General features: G+C 40.8%; 1 protein-coding gene across 1 annotated transcript in view; it reads left to right on the forward strand.

Annotated features, from left to right (window-relative positions):
- DIP2A (disco interacting protein 2 homolog A) overlaps positions 1–24,379 on the forward strand; it is a 109,276-nt gene that overhangs the window by 40,043 nt on the left and 44,854 nt on the right. Inside the window, exons 4-8 of the mRNA XM_054579434.1 lie at positions 3,539–3,658; positions 5,087–5,296; positions 8,415–8,543; positions 14,570–14,689; positions 16,748–16,945. Coding sequence (XP_054435409.1) covers positions 3,539–3,658; positions 5,087–5,296; positions 8,415–8,543; positions 14,570–14,689; positions 16,748–16,945 — 777 coding nt within the window. The remainder of the gene's footprint in view (positions 1–3,538; positions 3,659–5,086; positions 5,297–8,414; positions 8,544–14,569; positions 14,690–16,747; positions 16,946–24,379) is intronic.

The following is a 24,379-nucleotide window of genomic DNA, read 5'->3' on the forward strand; positions in this document are numbered from 1 at the left end:
TGAACAACTATATGCCAACAAACTGGACAACCTGGATGAAATGGATAAATTCCTAGAAACATAACAATCATCCAAAACCAAATTAGGAAGAGTCAGAGATTCTGAATAGACAGATAACACCTAGTGAAATTGAAGCAGTAGTCAAAAAAACCAACAAACAAAAGTACTGGACAAAAGGGCTTCACAGGTGAATTTTACCAAACATTCCCAGAAAAACTAATACCTGTCCTTTTCAAACTATTCAGAAAGTTCAAGGGGAAGGAGAGCTCCCAAGCTCATTTTATGAGGCCAGCATTATCCTAAGTCCCAAACCCGATAAAGATACTACAAAAAAAGAAAATTATAGGCCAATATCCCTGATGAACACAGATGCTAAAATCCTCAACAAAATATTAACAAACTGAATACAGCAATGCATCAAAAAGATCATACACAATAATCAAATGGGATTTATTCCCGGAATGCAAGGAATATTCGCAAATCAATAAATGTGATTCACCACATAAACAAAATGAAGACTAAAAATCACATGATCATATCAATAGATGCAGAAAAAGCATTTGATAAAATCTAGCACCCATTTATGATAAAAACTCCGCAAAGTGGGACTAGAGGGAACATACCTGAGCATAATGAAGGCCATGTATGACAAACTGACTGCCAGCATCATACTCAATGGGGAAAAACTACAAGCATTCCCCTTCAGAGAATAAGACATGGATGTCTGCTTTCACTTCTCTTATTTAACATAGTACTGGAAGCCCTAGCCACAACAGTCAGACTAGCAGAAGAAATAAAAGGTATCCAAATTGGAAAGGAAGAAGTAAAACTGTCTTTATTTGCAGATGATATGATACTGTACATAGAGAACCCCAGAGAGTCCACCAAGAAACTACTAAACTGATAAAATGAATTCAGCAAAGTAATAGGATACAAAATTAATAGCCAGAAATCAGTTGCATTTTTATATGCCAGTAATGAACTAACAGGGAAATTAAGAAAACAATCCTATTCACAATTGCTTCAAAAAGCATAAAATACCTAGGAATAACTAACCAAGGGTATAAAAGACCTGTACTTGGAAAATTATAAGGCGCCGAGGAAAGAAATTGAAGAAGATACAAATAAGTGGAAGCACATACTGTGTTCATGGATAGGAAGAATTAACATCATTAAAATGTCCATACTACCCAAAGCAATCTGTAGATTCATTGCAATTCTTTTCAAGATTCCGATGATGTATTTCAAAGAACTAGAATATTTCAAAAATTTATATGGAACCACAAAAGTTCCTGCATAGCAACAGCGATCCTGAGAAAGAACAAAGTTGGAGGAATCACACTACCTAATAAACTATATTACAAGGCCATAGTAATCAAAACAGCGTGGTACTGGCATAAAAACAGACACATAGATCAACGGAAGAGAATAGAGAGCCCAGGAATAAACCCACACCTTTATAGTCAATCAATATTTGACAGAGGAAGCAAGCACATACAATGCACTAAAGATAGTTTTTTCAGTAAATGGTGTCGGGGAAATTGGACAGATGTGCAGAAAAATGAAACTAAACCACTTTCTTATACTACACCCAAGAATAAATTCAAAATGGATTAAAGCCTTAAATGTTAGACCTGAAACCATAAAAATCCTAGAAGAAAACATAGGCAACAAAATTTCGGACATTCCTCATATCAATATTTTATTGGATTTATTTCCCTAGGCAAGGGGGGAAAAAGAAAAATAAAACAAATGGGAGTACATCAAACTGAAAAGGTTTTGCACAGCAAAGGAAATCATCAGTATAATAAAAAGACAACCCACAGAATGGGGTAACACGTCTGCTGATATATCTTTTAAGGAGTTAATATCTAAAATTTATAAAGAAGTTACAAAATTCAACACCAAAAAAACAAACAACCCAATTAAAAAAATAGGCAAAGTACCTGAATAGACACTTCTCCAAAGAGGACATAAAGATGGCCAACAGACAAACGAAAAGATGCTCGATGTCACTAATCATCAGAGAAATGCAAATTAAAACCACAATGAGATACCATGTCACACCTGTCAGAATGGCTACAATCAATAAGTCAACAAATAATAAGTGCTGACAAGGATGTGGAGAAAGAGGACCCCTTTTGCACTGTTGGTGGCAATGTGCAGCCACTGTGGAAAGCAGTATGGAGATACCTCAGAAAATTAAAAATGGGTCTGCCTTTTGACCCTGCGATCCCACTTCTGGGAATATACACAATGGACCCCAAAACTTGAAAGAACATAAGCACCCTTTTGTTCATTGAAGCATTATTTACAATCTCCCAGATATGGATGCAGCCAAGTGTCCATCAGTAGATGAGTGGATAAAACAACTAGGGAAGATTTACACAATGGAACACTACTCGGTGGTAAAAAAGAAGAAAATTTTACTCTTTGTGAAAGCATGGATGGACCTGTAGAACATTATGTTAAGTGAAAGAAGCCAGTGAAAGAAAGACAAGTGCCATATGATTTCAGTCATATATAGAATCTCATGAACAAATTGAACAAGCAAAGTAGAGGCAGACTCATAGAGAGCAGGATGACAGCTAAGGTGGGGGTAGGTTAGGGATGGAGGAGTTGAGCAAAAAGGAAAAGGACTCATGGACATAGACAACAGTGTGATGATTACAGGTGGAAAGGGGGTATGAGGGGACTAAATGGAATGAAAAAATACAATAAAATTTTTTTAGAAAAAAGATTGAAGTGTGTGCTCACAGTCTGCTGTACCTGTTATCGGGGCTCCTGGATTTGTCTCTCCTTGAAGCACCTTCTTCCAGGAGTGTTTCACTTCCATATCTGGGCATATTTTTCATTAGACCCTTGTGTTTAAATGATAGTTTGGCTGGATATAAAATTGCAGGTTCAAAACTTTTTCTTTGATACTATGTTCCCTTTTTGCAGCAGGTAGTTACTGTTGAGTCATGTCCCTCTGTTTCTTGATTCTTCAAGGTGGTTTACTGTTGCTCTGGAAGCTTTTAGAATTGTCTTGTTGCCTTTGATGTTTGTAAATTTTATTTCAGTACATCTAGGTGTGAATTTTTTATCTTTCTTGATTAGCACTTTATCTGCCATTTCACTGTAAGGTTTTTAAACATTTAAAAAAATCTTGTTGGAGAAAAGACTTTAAATGTACAGAAATGGTCTCATGCATTTTTTTGTCCTTAGTAGATTTTGCTAGAGGAGCAGGTGAAAATCATTTGGAGTAGTTTACTCTGACAGTTGGAGACACATTTAAGTTTATTTGTTTTATCTTATTTTCATTTTGGGGGATTTTTAAAAATTTAGTTTTCATTTATAACTGCGTAAATGTTCATGATTCTAAAGTCAAATCTACAAACAAAGGAATATTTAAAGGCATCTAGGACCAGCATGTAGGACACACAGGTAGGCACAGGGTGAGCTTGTGTTACTTTTACTCTCAGTGAAAGCCGTGAAACTTAATTTGGGTACTTCATAACCAATATTTTGAAAACTGTTTATTGCTGTTTCTATGTAGATGTTCACACTGAAGCCGTGCAAGCAGCTTTGGCCAAATACAAAGAGAGGAAGGTGCCTCTGCCTTCAAAGAGACGGTCTGTTCTCGTGCATTCGTCAGTGGAAACCTGCACCCCCCCAGGTACTGACAAAGCTGGGTCAGGAATGTCCTGGTGGTGTTTCGCATGCTTGGTGTCATCACTTTCTTTCCCCTTGAGTTGGAATGTCCTTCTGACTTATAGTAAAGAGTTGGAGAATGGAGATTAAAAATGTTTGTATATGTGCAGTAGTCCTTACCTGAAAATTTATGGTGTACATAGTACGCTTCTCACTCAGACAGATAATTGCTTCTTATAGGACTTTTTGTGTAGATTTTAGTGTTTTTTTTTGTTTTTTTTTGTTTTTTTACAAAGATGCTATCTATGTCTTTTAAAGAAGAAAACCTAAAATGAGAACTTATTGGTATACAAGGGTTGCCTGGATTAAGAATTGTTAAATTATTTACCTATTTACTGTGTTGTTACCAGGCATTAAATGGGAGAATAGAAGGCTTTTTAGAGGGTTTTAATTTTTTACTTTGTTGTTGTTTGTTGTTATTATGATTAGAAAAGAAACCTTTTAATGGAGTTTGTCTTTGTCAGTAATGTGTTGTAAACATCCTATTAAGTTTCACCCACGGTGTTGGTTTAATGATCTTATATCCATGCACTTCTGTTGCCTATCTCGTTACATAAGTCATGAAACTGGTGACTTCAAACCAAACACTAGATTCACAAGATAATTTAGTGTTCTGGTAGTGCTTCCCAGCTAAAAAAGAAAAAAGTTCATATTGTTGAAAAAAATCTTAGAAATGGCCTTCAAATTATTCTTTGTACCAAATATAACTATAGATACTACCCAGTTTTTGAAGAACTTTAAAATAATTATGAAACCTGTAAAAAAATGCACAGTCACATGGACTTGATAGAACCTAAATCATGGTTAATTTTATTGACAGAAACAGTTTTCTTGGGGAAGGAACTTTCCAGAGTTCATCCCTGCTTCCCCTAGGAAGAGGCAGGTGAACAGGGTGAGGGAGGGCATAGGCTGCAGCCTCCACAGCCCACATTCCTTGTCAGGAGGTGAGCTCGACCTTCCCAGCGGGGTTTTCAGCCATGTGAAGGTGGTGTATGGCTTGGAGTAAATGTTCCGCAGCAACACTGGACGTTCACAGAGCATTCCACACTTGGAGTCTCCTTTGCTGTTTGGGGCCCCACCAAACGATGTTCTGAAGCCAGTTAGGAGTTGGGCCTGTCCTCACTCCCAGTGTGTAGTGCCCCAAGACTAAAATCTCTAGGGTCAGAAAGCAAGTTTTCTCGGGCAGGGTCCTTTGGATCTTACAGTTGGTTGATGCAGGCCCTTCTAGATTGAGTGTGACCATTGCGATGACTCCTTGGTCATGTGTGGGTGCAGCTGTGCAAGTATACAGAGCAGTGCGGTGCAGGCTGGGAGGCCCGGGCACCATTGTGGGAATCGCGTTCCTCAGTGACCCATCCCTACATCATGCCTGTCGTCGTTATTTTAACCACAGACACGTCGTCTGCCTCAGAAGATGAGGGCTCTTTACGGCGACCCGGGCGACTCACCTCCACTCCGCTCCAGAGCCATTCCAGCGTCGAGCCCTGGCTCGACCGGGTCATTCAGGGCTCGTCCACCTCATCCTCCGCATCTTCCACCTCATCTCACCCGGGAGGGAGACCTGCCGTCGCGCTCACAGGCCCCGCGGCCCACGCCCACATAGGTCAGTAACAGCCTCTGCGGCCCCTCTAGGACAGGGGTGCCTCTGCGCACATCAAAACCTATCTTCTCTTTTTCACCTGGAAAATGGCTTTTTGGTAACGAAAGTAGTTCTTGCTGATGATTCAAGACGCTGTGGCATGTGGGCCTTCCCCACAGACAGAGAGAAACGCGCGATGCCTCTCGATGTGTGCTCCCTCCTGCTCCGGAGGGTGGGCTGGCACCGGTGGCAGGTGCAGAGTGGACGTCGAGTTAGATGCGACCATGGTTGCTCCTGATGGTCCCCCTAGGCCTGCAGCTGCGACATGGTCTCTGCCTTAGCTCTTTGCTTGTGCGCACAGCTGTGGGCTGATCCTCAGTTGTCCCTGTGCTTGCGAGGCCCGGGCTGAACAGAGCTAAGTCATAAAGAAGCACAGAACTTTTCCAAAGCATCCAATCTTTAAATTCCACTGATGTTAGGAAAAGATTGCAAACCTTTCATTATTTGAAGTCACATTTTTTAAACCTAAACAGTGGCATCATTAGCTGTGGGTAGATTTATTGCCTCAGATGGCAGGCAACACGCACATGCATTCTTGCATGAGCACCTTAAAGAGCGTGATTGTGGCCCCTCCGTTTTCTAGATGTGGAGAGAGGACAGAAAGGTTGATTGTAACTGACCTGAGATTGCACCCCTGACTTAGTATTGAAGCCAGGCTGACCGTTTTCTTGATTCCTGTTCATTTTCTTTGCTGTTGGTTGCTCTTCTGCTAAGCCCGACGTGGTGCACGACTGGTGTTTCCAGTGTGGTCACAGCAGGCAAGCTCAGGGCTCAGGGGCTGAGCTGCTTCATGTAAAATCTTCGTCATTTGGCTGAACTGGGAGTAAATTAGGTTTTAAGTCTCACGGCTTTGGTCTCACCGTCCTCCGTGGCTCAGCGCTGAGGTTCTTCATTTTAAGTTTATCGCCTCAGTGCATGAAGCACATTTCTATTGAGCGTGTCTTCTACTGTGATGTGAGTTTAGATGAGGACTCACTGTGCTGTGCTCTGCTGCCACTACACGGAGACACTGGGTGGCAGTGGGGTGGCTGCCTCTCAGGGCTGCCCCAGGACTGCGTGTTTCACAAGAAAAGGTCCCTTTGGAAAATAGCCCACCCACATAGTTTTCTGAGCATCCTACACATGGGCAGGGTTAACACCCGCCTTTCCTCAAGGAGGTGGACAGTGGGTTGCTTGAAAAACAGTTTTTGCGCTGATGTATTGAAAAATTGCCCACAGGTCAGAATGATTAACCAGATAGCTTTCAACTTCCAGTGGTTGTGGGTCTTTTAACAAAGCCCTTAACTGTAAATGTGTTTGAGTGAGGTGTTTTCATTCTCGAAAGGCCCTGGCTGTGAAGATTCACGAATTGGGGGCATCACCTTTTGATGGGGACTCTTGGCCTCTGCCGGTGTAGCCGAGCCTCTCTGTCTCGCATCCCACTCGCTTGGCCTCACAGACCCACTGTGATTAATTCTAGTAACGTCTAAAAATTGAACCTGGGCTCTGTTTAATACCCTACTGTGGATTGTAGCCTTCGTGTGCTAAACATTTGCTGAATATAGTTGCTTGAATTTCTGAATGTGAGCATACTCAGTTTCTCTCTATTATAAACAACCACCCTTTGTTTTAGTTTCTAATGCTATAGAGTTCTTCAGTTTGGGTTAAGGAAAGAAATACAGAAAGAACAAGGATATTTAGGTAAAAATTTTGAGGTAGAACATATTATTAGGTAAAGATAGTCTTAAAAATACCATTTTCAATTTTGGATTAAGGAAATCAAATACATAAACATTTCGACACAAATGTAAATATGTATATTTAAAAGTAATACTTTTAGGTATAGTAATTAATTTTTATTTTGAATGTAGTTTGCTTATTTTTATTCAACTATTTTAAAAACTACTTTTTGTTATGATTACACTTACACCTTTTTCATGAATACTGTTAAAATAATTTATTCTTTTTGCTAAATTTGGAAAGATGGGGAGATTTCTTTTTAAACTGAAAGAACTTTATGATGGACATACTTTAAAATGCTAATTTCATCAGCATCAAGCTTTTTCCAGGGTTATGAAAACTGTGTAATTAAAGTTAGACTTTTCCAAATGGTATTTTCTGCTGTGTAAATAGTGAGTTTGTGTTTTACTCTCACATAATTTCATCTTTCTGTGTATTTTTGAAATTTCTTCCCAGCTTATGAAATGATAGCTAAATGATCAGCGTGTAAAATATTAGCGTACCATCTGTGATGGCAAGAGCATTCGTTTGAAAATAAAACAGATTGCAGGTTGTCGCTGACATAGGCTAATGTCGACCTCACAAATGGACAAACATCTCCTCTAGTGTCATGGGAGGGCACAGTTTCTGGTAGTTGTGCAGACATGGTGCTTTTCCTAGTGGAAGATTCGACTGTAATGAAAATGTGATAGCAACTTACAGTCAGCCCACATTCTGAACAGATCAATGTGCCATATAATGAAAATCAACTCAAAGATACACATTCAGATGGTGGAAGGGAGAGTGTCTTTGCACATTTTCTATATCTAACTAGTTTGTCTTTAAATGAATACATTCTGTCCTAAGAACTTGGTTGTAGTCTCTTAGCAGTGAGCTGTGTTGAACTGGCCATGAGGATAGTTTTCATCATTGTAGGTTTTTTCTTTGAAACCTGCAAAGGTCTGTGTCTTCAGGACATCCAATATATTGTTTAGGGGTACAAGGGGGTAGTCTGTTTTTTCATAATATAACAAAAAATGGTCCAATAATAATTGATTTACAATGTGTTTCTGCTTCATTGAGGGAGATTTCTGAGTAAAATCTCATTGGAAGGCGAGTCCACTTGTGCCTGTGTGTGTGCTGTGGTCGGTGGGTCTGGTCTGGATCCCTCTGGGAACTGGGCAGCTCTCGTGCATGCAGGTCTACATACCCTTTTTGGGAGCTGAGAGTTCACAGGACCCTTGTGTGCCTTGGTTGATCAGAATGCCACGCTCCTTGCTTAGAGCTAAGCTAGAGAAGCTTTACTCGAATAGGGTTTAAGCAGCAACTTAATGATCTTTTGAATTAACAACACTTCTGTTTTGGGTTTGTTTTTCAAAAGCAGATCTGCACTCTGCCCCTCCTGATGTCACCACTGGCCTTGTGGAGTATTCGCACTGTGAGCGTCCACAGCCAGCCTCTGTGAGAGGCGTCCCTCGGGGGTGCAGTGGGCGCCTCCTGGACACAGCGGGTGGTGAGCATGTCTTCCTTTCTTCTTTTGACACGGCTGAGCACAGGTCCTTTGCAGGTACTGAACATCCCTTAGTGCACTCGCTATAGCAAACCTGAGCCAGTCAGCAGTTTAACCTTTCAGTGCATATAAACTGAGACCATTGTGTGCAGTGCATGTTATCACAGAAAGCACAATGTGCAGAAAAGATCAGAAATACCTGTGGAATTGGTCCAGTGCACCAAGGAGAGTAGGGAGGAGAAAACCTCCAAATTTGAATTGGATGCAAAAGAAGTTTGGATCTACAATATTGTAGGAAAATGAGAAGCATGGGAAGTTTTTATTTGGATGTACTGGGGCCAGCGCAGCAGGTCCCAGCTGCACCACAGCAGGCCTGTGCACACTGTCCTCAGCAGCTTGTGAAGCGGGTACAGCAGCAGCCAGGGTTCCTGGTGAGCAGGCCCGGCGCCGTCAGTGCACTTTCAGTGTCCTGCTTAGTACCATTTCCTTTAGAAACAGTTCTAAGTTCTGTCAGAGTCACGTGAAGTGTTCTTTCCAATGTGCCAGATTTGAATAGCAGAAAACTCCAGGGGATCTCAGATCTAAGCCTTGAATGTGTATTTTGATCCTTCTAAGCAATAGGTCATAATTTTGTTGAAGTCTTATAATTCCTTGTTCAAATGCAAAAGGAAAATACTGAGTCAACGTGAAGCAGTCTTGCCATTGATTAGATAGATTTTTATCTGATTACTCTTTATATTTTATTTATTACTCTTTATATTTAAACACACCTAAGAATACTAAGTTCTCAACTAATGAGCTGTAATTGACATGTAATCAACTGCATATATCTGAAGTGCACAATTTTATAAGTTTTAAGGTACGTGTATACCCATGAAACCATTCATACAATCAAGACAGTGAACACATCTGTTTTTCATAAAAATTTTTTTGTGCACCTTTGTCAGACCTCCTGTTGCCTCTTTTGGCTTCTCCTCAGGCAACCACTGATTTATTACTTGACACCGTAGTTAGTTTGCATTTTATAGAATTTTATATAAAAAGAATCATACTGTATTTACTCTTTATTGTCTGCATTCTGCCATTTTGCATACTTATTTTGAGATTCATGTTCTTGCATGTATTCCTTTTATTGAGGAGTAGATTTCAGTGTATGGATGTGCAAATTTGTTTATCTGTTTACCTGCCAGTGTATATTTTGTTTTTTTCCAGTTTTTGGCTATTCCAAATAGACCTGCTTATTCATGTCTTTGTATGGTTGTGTACTTTCATTGCTTTTGGGTCAGTACCCAGGAATGGAATGGCTGGGTCACGTGGTAGGTCTGTCTTTAACTCCTTAGGAAATCACCAGACTGATTCTCCAAGTGTCTGCATCATTTCTCAGTCCCACCATTAGTGGTGAGAGTTCGGTTCCTCCACATCCTTACCAGCAGTTGGAATTGTCGGTTTTTAAATTTTAACCATCCTAATAGGTGTGTAAAGGTGTCTCATAGTTTGAATTTGTGTCTCCCGAGAGATTGATGGTATTGAGCATCTTCTCATGTGCTTATTTGCCACCTGTATATCTTTTCAGAAGAATCTGTTCAGATTTTTTGCTTATTTTTTTAATGTGTTGATTGTTTTCTTATTAAGATTGGAGAGTTCTTTATGGATTCTAGATAAAAGTATTTTTTTTAATTAGTCTTATAATTTTGTATTTTTCCCCAGTCTGTGGCTTGTGCTTTCATTCTCTTACCTCTGCCTTTCAAAGAGTAGAATTTAATTTTTTGATGATGTCTAGTTTACCAGATTTTTCTTTAATGGATCCTACTTTTGTGTTATATCTAAGATATGTTTTCCTAACTCAAGGTCATAAAGGTTTTCTCCTATATTTTATTTTTTTAATTCTTTTTAAAAAGAATTATTTATTTATTTTTTCAAATACATTTGTCTCTGCCTTCCCCCCACCACTTTCCCTTGCCCCCTCCCTCCTTCCCTCCCTCAACTCTTCCCCCTTTGGTTTTGTCCATGAGTCCTTGCTATATGTTCCTTGACTTTCCCCTTCCCTTCCTTTTCCCCCGCCCCCTCCCTTCCCTCTTGTCTCTGTTGGTTTCTTTTCCTTTCAGTTTTGCTGGATTTTCTATTTAGATTTTACAGTTAGGCATATGATCCATTTTAGTTAATTGTAGCGTAAGTGCAAGGAATGAATCAAACTTCCGCTTTTTTTTTGGTATATGGATATCCAGTTGTTCCAGCATCATTTATTATAAAGACCATTCTTTCCACCAATTTTCTTTGGCATCTTGAATGAAAATCAGGTCATAGATGAGAGGAGTCTATTTCTGCCCTCTATGCTGTTCAATTACTATATTCTTTCATCCTTATACCAGTAGCACATTGTCATGATTCCTGTGGTTTTATAATAAATCCTGAAATCGTGTAGCTTGTCTTCAACTCTGCATTTCAGTTTAAATGTTACTTTGACTATTCCAGTTCTTCTGCATCGTAATATATTTTTAAATTAGTGTGTTAATTTTTACCAAAATTCCTGCCAGATTTTGATTGGTATTTCATTGACTCTAGACCAATTTGGAAAGAGTTGCATCTTAACTATTGTATACCTCAGTTGATGAATACTGTATTTTTTTATAAAAAATTTTTAGCATTATTTTCTAGCTTTCAGTGCACAGGTATTACACATATTTTGTTAAAATTATCTCAAAATATGTTTTCAATGCTAATATAAATGGTATTTAAATATTTTTTTCAATTGTTTGTTGCTAGTCTGTAGAAATACAGATTTTTTTTATATGGACCTTATATTAGTTCTAGTAGGTTTTTTGGTAGATTCCTTAAAGATTTTCTACATGCGTGCATGGTTATATTATCTACAAACACAGCTTTACTTTTCTTTTTCTTTCCAAATTGTTTGCCTGTAGGAACATTAATATTTCTGGCTTTATTGCAGTGTCTAGGACTTCCAGTTTTTCAGTTAGAAATGTTGAAAGGGGACATAACTTGTCTTATTTTTAATAACTGGCAGAAGGTGTTCAGTTTTTCATTTTTAATTGTGATGTTAGCTGTGTGTTTTTTTTAAATAGATGCTCATAATCAGGTTGAGGAAGTTTTCTTTTTTCCTGATTTCCTGAAAATTTTTATCACAATTTTTGTTAAATTTTTTTGACCTGTCAAGCTCATAAATGATTTTTCTTTTATAGTTTGTTAAATATAGCTTAGGTGTGCCGTAGGCTGTACCATGTAGGTGTATGTAGTGCACTGTTACGTTTGCACAGTGAAGTCACCTGATTATGCATTACTCAGAATGGATCCTCACTGTTCAGTAATGTGTGACTATAATTTTGATATTTAGAAGTTTGTTAATGTTCTACATATTCCAAACATAAAGTAGGGAAAGAGGGGAGAAAATCGTAAAACTGAAATCAAGAGTAAATAAACATGTACAACTGTATTTCCAAGAAATACCATAGCCACACCCAAGGGGGTGATGGGGAGAGAGCTGATATAGCTAAGTGATGAACACAGTGTTGGACGGCGCACCCTCAGCCTTGGACCAGGTTGGGTTGGAAGCACAGCAGACAAACCCTGAACTCTTGTTAGTAGGTTGTTTTTGTAGTGCCGTGTGTGAAGCAATTTGAAAATTATTCTACACACTTGATAGCATGGAGCAAAGGTGTTGATGTGGTTGGAGGTTCTCACTGTGGAAGAGGGACGTCCAAATACAAGTTGTAAAAGCCACGAGAGAACCCTGTGGGGAAGATTGGGGTTGGAGGTACTGGTATGGACTCACAGTTTCTAAGATGCGAGTCAGTGTCAGTTCATGCTTGTCTGTATACACATGGGCATTGTCCTTGTAGGTGTGCATGTGTATCTGTGAATACATGAGTGTGTGTATACAGTGTACTTTCTGGCTCTGTCTGTTAAAAGAAGGAAGGACACTGAGCACACCTGGTGACCAGATCTTGGTGTTTACTTCCTTCCCACTGAGGACAGCCAGGGCTCCTTAGGAAAATGTGTGACATCAGGGCAGGGAAGGGGAATATAAGCGACTGAAACATCTCATGATGGAACGTAAGGCAGTGCTTACAAAATGGTGGGGCATGTCACAAATCAACTTGTACAGGGTCCCACTGGCTAACTCTGGGACAGTTTGTGCATCAAATGGAACCATGATGATTTATAACAATTGAGAAAATAGACATCCATTAGTCCTTCTGATAATATTGTAGATAGATAGATGATAGATGACAGACAGGCAGGTAATAGTAGACAGACAGACGATAGGTAGATGACAGACAGATGAGATGCCAGGTGTTGACTGCTCATTGTAAACAGAGTGCTAAAGTTGGAAAATAACCTTGCAACCATTGTAGTAAAAATTGCTTCTGGCAAGAATGATGTATGACTGTCAAATGCAGGGAGAAAGTTCAGTGAACTTTGAAAGTTGAACAATGAAAGTTGAGGGTCAGGATATTCCTGTGTTCTTGAAGTGTCTCCTCACAATTGCTTGTTAGTTGGACAAGAAACAATAGGAACAATGTAGTGGAGAAGCCAGGCAGCACTTTGGGTGATGAAGTCAGCCTCTCCATGAGGTGGGTGGGTATCCCATGTATCTGGATGGAATACCACGTAGCCTTTCAGCCAGGAATGCAGCACCTGAATTAAGTAATGAAAAACCTCAAAAAACAAATTGAGGTATGCTCTACTTAAGAAAAAGAAAGAACTGTACTCTTTCAAAATGTCAGTGTTATAAAGGACAAAGAAATACTCCAGATTAGAGGAGACTAAAGAGAGATGACAAATAAATACATTTTTTGGTCCTCGCCTGGCTCCGGTGTTGGAGGAGGGAGCGGCTGTAGACAGACACTGTGGTGTCAGCGGCCTTACTTGCAGTAGGAGGGTGGGGTGTGCTGTGGCCGGAGCCCTGCCTACTCCTGCTCTCAGCTGTCTTTCCCCGTCGGCTCTCCTTCACGCGCTCATTGCCATGTCAGGTGCTCTGGTTTATTTGCAGGGGACTTATTTTTATCCAGCAGATGGTGGGCTGTTTAAGGGCAGATTCTTATTTATCTTTTTGCTCCCAGAACAGCATTTCTTAATTATTGAGGATACCAAAGACCTTTTAGTTTGTGTGGACTGTAGCTCTTGGTATTGATCATATTAGAAATTAAAACTAAAGATTTTTTAAAATATTTATTTAAAAAATAATAAACTAATTATATATTAACATAAATAGCTCAGACTTATGAAAAAAAATTGTACAGTAAAAAGAAAATTTAGGGGAAAGAATGGGCTTGTTTTCTCTTGTTGCCAGTAGGTCTCGTGGTTGGCATAATAGTGTCATCTGATTCTGTGTCTTGTCCCCATTCAGTCTGTTCTGCTGTGACATGCTGTGTGGCCTCTGGGAAGCCACTGTGCTTTTGTGACAGGAGGAGAGTGAAAAGGAAAATGATATCTTAATATGGCTGGGGAAGGACAGTTGACCCATGAACAACACAGGTGCTGCACAGTCGAAAATCAGTGTATCACATTGGCTCGCTAAAAACTTAGTTGTCCCGTGGTCCTTACAGGGGGTTGGTTCTAGGACCTTTCCACAGATACCAAAATCCTCAGTGCTCAGGTTTCCCATATACAACGGCATAGATCAGGGCATATGTTCAGCCGTCCACATCTGTGCACTCTCAACCTCAGATTGAAAACAATGCAGGTATTTATTTTTAAAAGTCTGTGTATACATGGACTCATGTAGTTCAAACCCATGTTGTTAAAGGGTCAACTGTAGTTTGACCTCATGGACCTCCTGAAAGAGTCTCAGTCACCCCCAAGGGTCCCTGAAAACTGCTGGCTTAGAACAAGATCTGGTTCCTAAAAGGTATTCAGTAAGTATTTGGTAATGAGTTAATCAATTCCAAAATGTCTGCCTGATGGGGCCTGCACTTTTTGTTTATGTTGTCGGTCCCTGGACCTCATTTCCATACCCTGTTCTCCAGAGGATGTGGTGTGTTCTAGCCTTAGTGCTCCTCTTGCTGTGACAGGTGTCCCTGTGAACAGCAGAGTGTCCTCCAAAATCCAGCAACTTCTGAACACCCTGAAGAGGCCGAAGCGCCCTCCGCTGAAGGAGTTCTTCGTGGATGACGTTGAGGAGCTATTGGAAGGTGAGCATCCTCGGACTTGGGTTCCTGTGTGTGAATAGGTGGCCATCACGTCTAAAAACACAGGCAGATGTACATCCTCCTTGGGTTATTGCTGTGATGTTATAACACAATAAAGTGATATTTTATCTGTTGACAGCCTCTCTGGTTACCATGTTTGATGGTGAATTCAGCATCACATGGCTGCTGGCTTTATTTAACAGGTGGAAAATTTGTTACGTGTAGCTAAGATACTTAACAGTTCTCTGTGCCTATGGTCCAGTGGTTAGTACTTTATAAGACTATTTCTAAGGTTTCATTTTACTTACATTATTTTTAATTTTTTTTATTTATCGATTGATTTTAGAGAGAGAGAGAAGCATCAGTTTGTTGCTCTGTCTATTGATGCATTCGTTGGTTTTTTCCTTGTATGTGCCCTGGCCAAGAATCAAACGTGCAACCTTGATATATCAAGACCGTGCTTCAGCCAACTGAGCTACCTGTCCAGGGCCTATTTAAATTTTTATTTAAACTTTAAATCTGAAATCTTTAAATTCCTCTTCCCATGGTTTAAAAGTATTACATCTTTAGTGTAGTTTTGGTCCCTTTTCAGAATTTTAGCCTTTTATTTATGAGTGAGATACATAACAAGGTCTGTCCAGCCATATAAAAGGAAAAACAGAGATATTTATTGAAGAAGATACAAGAACTATTGTACATAGTACAATGATGTATCAGTCCCTTTCCAAGTAGGCACCTTGAGACCTCACGCAGTTCTCCCAGTCGTCATCAGCTGCCCTGTCATATTTTCCTGAATCTCCTCAATGGTCCGAAGTCTCTTCCCTTCCAAAGGTGATTTTAATTTTAGGAAAAGCCAGAAGTCACAGGGCGCCAAATCTGGGCTGTAGAGGGGCTGACTCGCTTGGGTAATTCGATGTTTCACCAAAAGATTCTGCACTAGATTGGATGCATGAGCAGGCGCATTGTTGTGATGAAGCTAAGGTCACCAGTTGCCAATTGGTGCGTCCTCCTGAATCATCTGAATAGTTTCTGTGGAGGAATGTGCAAGCTTAACACAGAATTTGATGCAGATTCGTTGTTTTACTTGTTCAGTCATTTTGAATGTGACGGCCACACAGTACACATGCTCACTCAACAGCATCTACCTCCCCCACTGACTAGTACAGTGAAATTGTCATTGTTGACACATGTGCGTTCCAGTCCAGTTTTCCTTGGCTGTCAGGTTGTATCAATGTCACGTAAACCACTCTCGTTATGATAACAATGGTTGGACTTTTTCTGGACAGACCTCATATATTTAGAAGAAAGAATATAGATTTTTTAAAAAAATTACCAAGGAGCAGAAGTATAAATTTCTAGATAAGGAACAGAAATAAAGCCCAATGCAAGATATAAGTGTGCAGAGCCTCAGGGGCACATGGCCAGCCCACCCTCAGCTCCTCACACATCTTCTGTTCATTGTAGCTATTCCACAGAGGCCCAGTTCTAGGTATCCCCTTTGTACTTAAGGATTAGACACTGCTTTTAGGGCACTGTTTCCCCTTTATTTGAAAGGTAACGCCTTTCAAATGCATAGTTTAATCATATGAGTGCTTTTTTAGGGCAGTCCTTACGCTTGGGCAAATTTCGGTTACATATCCACTGAAATATAGTAGACTTCATTTTTTCCTTTCAACATGGTGACGGTTGTTTTGAATACCCAAAGTGAAGTGGTGATTCTGTTCACTCTCATCCTTTATAAGTGGAGAGTAGTGCCTGCTTCTCAGAATCGTCAGGGTTGGCCATTCCCCATGAAAGCCTGTCTCTCCCTGCCCTCACCGGGGATTGTCGTGTGGGGTTATGGTTACCAGGATCTGTCATCATCCATAATTGAACCTCTATCTGTCCTTTGGTCAGTTGGTCTGTGACTATTATAATGATAAAGAAATCTAAACAAAGTATTGTAACCTTTTTATATTTGGTGTTTTTAAAGAATGAAATTATAAAATATAAGTGCTTAAAAATAGAATGTGTGCCCGGTATTGTGAAATGCTGATTTTAAAATTTCAATTTTGCTTACAGTTCAGCAGCCAGATCCAAATCAGCCAAAGCCGGAGGGGAGCCAGATGGTAGTGCTGAAAGGAGAGCCTCTGGCTGTGGGCACTTCCTGGCCACCATCGCTGCTGGCCGCCCTGCAGCGGTGGGGTACAATGCAGCCCAAAGCCCCCTGTCTGACTGCCTTGGACACAACTGGGAAAGCCATCTACACCCTCACCTATGGTAAGTGTCAACAGAAGGCAGTTGGGCTCTGGTTTAGCTGTAAAATATTACACATGTCATACATACAACATAGAGATACACTTGATGAACGTGATAGAACAAATTCCTAAGAAACTAACACAGCTGTCTAATAAATAGAATATCGCCTCACTCCAAGTGGCCCTCCCAGACCACTGCCTCTTCCTCCCACCAGAGGGGACCACTCACTGACACATGATGACCGTCCACTGCTGTGGTTTCAGTGCTTCACATCTATGTATGCATTGCTGAACAGTGGAGTTTAGTTTTGCCTAATTTTGAACTTTGTATGAAAAGAATCATACTGTATATATTTTTTTGTATTTGGAGACTTTCGGTTTCATACTGTGTTTTTATATTACACAGATCATAAGCACATAGCTGAATGCATCTTCACAGAGTAAATACACTCAGCTGAGAAGATTTTCAGGTCCCCAGACTCCTTGTGTCCCCTCCAGCACTCATGTCCTCTCACACGCAAAGGCAAACTGTGATGCTGACACCTCTGGCGTTACCTGCCTTTTGAGTTTTATGTAGATGGAATTACACAAAAGGTGTTCTGGGTCAGCACTCTTTTGTTAGCATTGTTCGTGAGACTCATCCATGATGTGTGTGAAGTGTAGTGTTTTTTTCTCATTCATGGATGTTATTTTATTCTGCGAGTGTGCCCAAACCTATCTATACACACTGGTCGATGGACATTTGGGTTGTTGTCACTTTGGGGCTACTGTGTATAGAGCTGTTATGAACATTTTCCTGAAGGTCTGTTGGTGAGCGTGTGGAGGGGCTTGGGCTGGTGTAAATGCAGAGGTAGCGTTGTCTAGCTCTAGGTCACTCTGCCAGGTAGTTTTCCCAGTGGTGGCAGTTTTCTCTCGCACCTGCAGCATGTGCAGTTCCAGGTGCTCCACATCCTCTCCCAACACTTGACATTGTCTATTTCATCTTAGCCTTTCTCCCAAATGTGTTGTGGTGCAGGTTATGGTATTAATTGCATTTCCCTGATAACTAATGATGCTTTCATATACTTTCTGACTATTTGAATATTCTTTTATGAATGATCCAAATTTTTGGCTTATATTCCTACTCAGTTGCTAATGTTTTCTTCTTTGGATGTTTCAGAGACAGGTCTTTTCAAATACAACTTTTGCAGATATCTTCTTCCACTCCTTGCATTATCTTTTAACACTTTTAATTGTGGCTTTAGATAAATGAGAAGTGTTGACCTAATGTAGCCTAATTTACCTCTTTTTTCCTTTATTATAGTGCTTTTTTTATCCTATTTAGGAAGTCTTTGCCAAACTTAAGGTCTCAAAGATATCCTCTGACCTTTACTTCTAAAAACTTGTTCTGCTTTTTACATTTAGGTGTTAAGATGCATCTGCAGTTTAATTTGTGTGTGGTGTGAGAGGGGAGCCATTTTCTTTCCTTATTAGTAACTGTGACCCACTGTCATTTATTGGAAAGCCAGTCCTTCCTCCAAGGTTCTGCTTTGTTGTGTATCTGGTGAAAAATGTACCTGAGGCTCCGTTTCTTGACTCTGTTCTGCTTAGTCAGTGTGCTCTCTGTTGGTTTCCCCTGAATCACTGTAGCTTTGAATAGAAATCCATCAGTCTTGTGATTGTTCCTTAAAATTTCCTTGACTGTTCCTGGCCCTTTGCAGTCCAAGTAAACTTTAGAATCAGCTTGTCAGTTTCTAGAAGAAATCCTGCTGGGATATTGATTGCATTGCTTTGAATCTGTAGTTCAATTTGAAGAGAACTGATTCATGACTAGAATAATCTCCTCCCTTTTTAAAACCTCTCATTTCTCTCAGTAATATATTTTACTTTTGAGCATCTTTCATTATTTATCTTATTGTAATGGAATGATTAAAAATGTTTTCTACTCATTTGTTTGTGTATGTAAGTACGAATGATTTTTTTAAAATGATGATTTTGTATCTTGCTAAAGTAACTGATAAATTATTTTCTTGTTTATTAATTGTTTTTCCATATATCTTTTGGTTATCCAGTGTACGAAATCAGTCTTCTGTGGACAATGACAGTGCCATCTTGGCCTTTGCAGCACTTACCCCTTTTGTGTTTTTTTCTTGCTTCACTGCATAAGCTAACCCTTAAGTGTAAGGTGGAAGAGTCGCCGTTCTCACCTCCTTCTCCACCTTAGGTCATGAAGCAATGATGTCTGCTGACTTTTCTTTTTTTTCTTGTTTTATGGCAGAAATTCTTTGTCAGGTTAAGGAAATTCTCTTCTATTCCTACAGGTTTGCTAAAAGTTTCTCATTGTAAATTGACATTGGTTTTATCAAGTGCTTTTTCTGCTCTGTCAAGATGATCATATCCTTTCTCTCCCATCCTGCATCCATTTAATGAGTTACATTGATTTGTTTTCAGATGTTAACAGTACTTGCATTCCTAGAGTAAATCCCACTTGGCCATGATATAACATCTCTTTAATAAATGCCTGGATTTGATTTGTTGGTTTGTTTTTAAGGATTCCGTGTATGTGTTCATTAGAAAGATTAGTCTTTAATTCTTTAAGAAAGGAACTCACTGCCCACTTGCGAGGAATGCAGTTTGCTGATGGCCTCTGCCTGTTAAATCCAGCTTTCAGGCCTGGTGTACGCTGTGTGCGAGGTGAGCCCAGCAGTGACAAGCAGGGCGGTGGCATGGGGCCTGGTGTTTCTGCTCAGCGCTGGCGCCCCTTCTGAGCAGTCTGCTTTGGGTCTCCTCACCGGGCCTTCAGAGACTGTCCCGCCAGGCTGCCCCTGCCTGATCTCACTCTGCCCCTTTCTCTTCACAAGTTTTACTCTTGCCTGACTCCGCCTCTCTCTGTTTTTTAAAGAACCCACCTTCACCCTTGCATTCTCCTTTTCTTGCACTTGAAGTCTACCTTCATTTCTACCCTCAGGACAGTCCACGACTGTCTCAAGTGAGTAGTCATATTCTTTATTTTTGCCTTTGTTTTGCCATCCTGCATTTTCCACCACAACCTCTCATTTTGGCCTGCAAGTTCCCTGTGGATATATTCATTTTACTGTGGGTTTGCTGACGAGAAAGCCTCTGTACTTGTCTGACAACAGTTTATTTTCATTTTTGATGGTAGTCATTTATCTGCTTTCAACCCTCGGAAGAAATCGTACTGTCTTTTGTGAAGCAACATGCCAGACTATTGTTTGTTCTTTTTTTAAACCATCATGTTTCATTTATTTCATAGATTGAGTAGCCAGACTATTGTTCATGTGTCTTGTTTTGCCCCTTGACTGCCTTTTAAAATTTTCCCTTCTTTGGCTTGCATCTGCCTTACTATGACATATTTAACTGTGATGTTCTTCTAAATTTTCTGCTTGGGGTCCACCGGGCTTCTTGAATCTATGAAATGGTGTCTTTCTTAAGTTTTGGAAAAATTGCAGCCATAATCACTTGATATATTGGTTCCTTCCCATGTTCTCTCCTCCTTCTGGGGCTCTGATCACGTTTATATCACACCTTTCTGAGTCCTACATGCCTTTAATGTTCTTATACTTTGCATTCTCTCTTGTATGTATTTCAGTTTGGAGATAGCCCTTTTTGAGAATTCCCTAATCCTGTCTTCTGACCTTTCTGTGAAACTTCTGATGAGTTCTTACTTTTAGGTGTGGTGTAGAAATTCTGCTTCTCTAATCCCTGCTCTGCGTCTCCGCAGTAGCTCTTTGTCATCCCCTGCCTTTCCTTCTTTTTTCCCTCGACTGCCTGGATGTGCGCATCCCCCACAGTATCTGAAGGCCTCTGTCACCAGGCCCACTGTTGGCTACCATGACCTGTTCCTCTTGTCTGTGCTTTCTCTTGGTTTGGGTCTGGCGAACTTACTTTTGGGGATGCCTAGTACCTTTTTTGATTGAATGTTGGACATCGTGTATAAAAAACTCCGGAGACTCCAGATAATGTCGCCTCCTGCAAGAAAAGTTCCCCTTCTCCCCTCTAGGCAGGCGGTGTAGCGGCTGGTCACTGCAGTCTCCAGTCAAGGCCAGCTCAGTCCACTTCCGGCCCCCAGGCACCGGGCTGTGCCTGGTGCATTCTTTGTGTTCCTTCTCCTCTGGGAGGGTCCCCATCCATGGCTTCTGTCTCATCTGGCTACTGAAGGCCACGTTGCTTGTCAGGGGTGTTCCACATGGGTTTCTAGGTTCCTGCTGCACGCAGTCCCTAGATTCAGCAGATTTTCTGGGAGGAAGCTGGCTGTGCTGGTGAGGCTCCCAGTCTCTGCTGAAGGCTCTGCTGCGTCCTCTGCCCCTGCGACAGCCCCGTGGGCCAGGGGCCCGAAGCCCGGAGATGCTCCTTCTGCAGGTGCCCGCACCCTCAACACCCACAGCTTTTGTAAAAACAGCTGTAGAAGGTCAGCTTACCTCCCCAAAGGTTTTCTCTGAAGTCTTAACTCCTGTCGTCTTTGCTGTCTCCAACAGACAGTTTCTGCATTTTATCCAGTTTTAAAATCATCGTAGGTGGGAGTGCTGGTCTGCCACCAGACCTCTCTCCTACTTGGAAACACAGTCTCTTACTTTATGCTTTTAAGACCCACTCATATTATTGTGTACAGTTGTTACTCATTCACTTCTGTTGAAAAATAAGCATTTCAGAAGCTGCGTGTCCATATACAGCCGATGGACTCTGGGCCATTCCCATTGCTGGCGGCTGCACTGCTGCTGGGAGCGTTCCGGTGTGTGCCATCTAGTACGTAGCGGGCACTTCTGTAGGGCAGGAACTTGCGGTGGGAAGTGCCAGGTCTGGGATTGAGCTTGTGTTCATGTTTATCAGAGAACGCCCAATTCTACCAGCATGTGCTTCCCTGGTCACAGGGTGAGTCCTGCCTACTCCCTGTCATTGTCAGGCTTATTAATTTTAGCTAACCTGGTGAGAGTACAGTGGTATTTCATGGTGTTAATTTTCATTTCCATGATGATTAAGTGGTTGAGATCTTTTCCTGTTCTTTTAATATTTGGTTTTCTCTGTATTTTTAAAACACTTTTTAAAAAGATTTTATTTATATTTTTAGAGAGAGGAAGGGAGGGAGAAGGAGAGGGAGAGAAAAATCAATGTGTGGATGCCTCTTGCACACCCTCTACCGGGGACCTGGCCTGCAACCCAGGCATGTGCCCTGATGGGGAATTGAAATATTCACAGACCAGCACTCAGTCCACTGAGCCACCCCAGTCAGGGCTGGTTTTCTCTATATTTAATTTCTCTTGGATCTTCTGGACATCTTTTTTATCTTCACCCAAGGATGTATTTATTGATTTGAGGGGGGGGGGGGGGGAGAGAGAGAGAGAGAGAGAGAGAGAAAGAGAGAAACAGAAACATTGAAGTGAGAGAGAAACATTGATCAGTTGCCTCCGGTACATGACCCAGCCAGGGATCGGACCCACCACCTAGGTGTGGACCCTGGCTGGCAATCAAACCCACAGCCCCACGGCCCCTTGGTGCACTGGATAGCCTTCCAATGAACCTAGCCGCCGGCCAGGCTGCACATTTTTTGTGTGGGGTTATATACAGGAATTTTTTATGTGTTCTGGATGTTAGTCTTGTTGTGCCATGTGCTACAAGTGTCTGCTGTGGGACTTGGGTATTTACCCCTCAGTGGCAGTGCAGTGAACAGGGGCTCTATCCAGCTTCACCTTCTTTTCTCTTTTGGCTCATGCTTTGTTCGCGAGGCCAAGATCGTGAAGCTCTGCTTTTACGAGGGGAAAGTACTGTTGTTTTGCCATTCACATTTATGCCTGCCGTCACTGGGAATGGGTGTTTCTGTATGGCATGTGTGAGATGGATTCCGGGATCGGTTTTTCAAGAAAGATGGCCAGGTGTCCCTTTCTCATTCCCATAGTGCCACATTGTTCTGCGTTGTCACCTGTGTCATAAAGGGAGGGGGGCACGTAGAGGTGCGTCTGCACTACAGTTCTTTGTTTTATCCCACTGACTTTTTATTCTATCCTTATGCTAATACCACACTCTCTTAATTACTGTAGCTTTACAGTGTCTCAATATCTGAGGAGGAAGTCTCCCCATCTTGTTTCCTTCCCTACCAGTGTCTTGGCTATTCTTGCCCCGTATATTTGTATCAGTTTTTGAATCAGCTTGTCAGGTGCCACAGACATACCTTTTGAGCTTTTGTTATCATTGCTTTGGATTGTTTGAGGACTAGTGACACCTTTCCATTATTGAGTCTTCCAGCACACAGATAAAATATATCCTTCCATTCCGATCCTTTCCACTCTACGCCAATAATATTTTATAATCTTCCATGGGAAGACTGCATGTTTTTTGTAACACTTATTCTTAGGTGTTGGGCATATTTATTTTAATCTTATTGTCAATAGTGTTATTTAAGTTATTTATTTATTTATTACTGGTATGTAGAAATCAAACAGTGTTTGTATATTGTTATATCTGGAAGCCTTGCTGATTTCAATTTACAACGCACACAGTCATGTCATCTGAAGATGGTGACAGTTTTATTTGTTCCCAGTTGTTTTACCCCACCTCTCCCCCAATTGCACTGGCTAAGACTTTCAGGAAAACGGCAGATGTATTGACTGGCTTCTACTTCAGAAGGGAAGCTTTCAGTAGCTGACCGTTAATTATGATATCTTTGATAGGAATTTTTTAAAAAGATTTTATTTATTTATTTTTAGAGGGGAGTGAGAACATTGATGTGTGAGAGATACATCAGTCAGTTCCCTCTCACAAGCCCCCAACTGGCGACCTGGCCTGCAACCCAGGCATGTGCCCTGACTGGGAATTGAACCAGTGACCTTTTGGTTCACAGGCCGACATTCAATCCACTGAGCCACACCAGCCAAGGCTCTGATAGGAATTTTAAAGATGGCCTTTAAAAATTACATTAAGGATATTTCCTTTCATTCTAAACTTAAGAGTTTTAAAATCTTGAATGATTTTTAAATTCGTTTTTTCACCTTTATTTTGTTAATGTGGCAAATTGTGTTGCTTTTCTGTTAAACTTAGGCATTCTTGAGATAAAACTAACGTGGTCACAATGCTTTTTAAAATAATATTATAGCTGGATTCAATTTGGAAATCTTTATGTATTAAAGTTATTAACATCTTGAATTGACCATTTATATAGACAAAGACAACAGCAGTGTTTTGGGTTGATTATTTTTTCCTCATTAATTTCTCTGACCACAATACACTTATTTTATAATGTTGCACCTGCATTTAATATTAAATTTGAGCATTTATTCGGGGGTCATGGCTCCTCAGACTGCATGTGGTAGTGCCACAGGAATTTGAGAGGGGCTGAATTAGGACGCTAGTGTTACTGTTAGGTATACTTCATTGTGTGAATGCTTAAGGCCGCTTCAGGTGTTGGGGATAGACTCAGGTTTCTCTGTCTTCCTACCCCATTTTCTCCCCTTCCCCTGTCTTCCTC

The sequence above is a fragment of the Pteronotus mesoamericanus genome, unplaced genomic scaffold (genome assembly GCF_021234165.1).
Source record: "Pteronotus mesoamericanus isolate MK-2021 breed Mesoamerican mustached bat unplaced genomic scaffold, CSHL_Meso_final contig_116, whole genome shotgun sequence".
NCBI classification, from domain to species: Eukaryota; Metazoa; Chordata; class Mammalia; order Chiroptera; family Mormoopidae; genus Pteronotus; species Pteronotus mesoamericanus.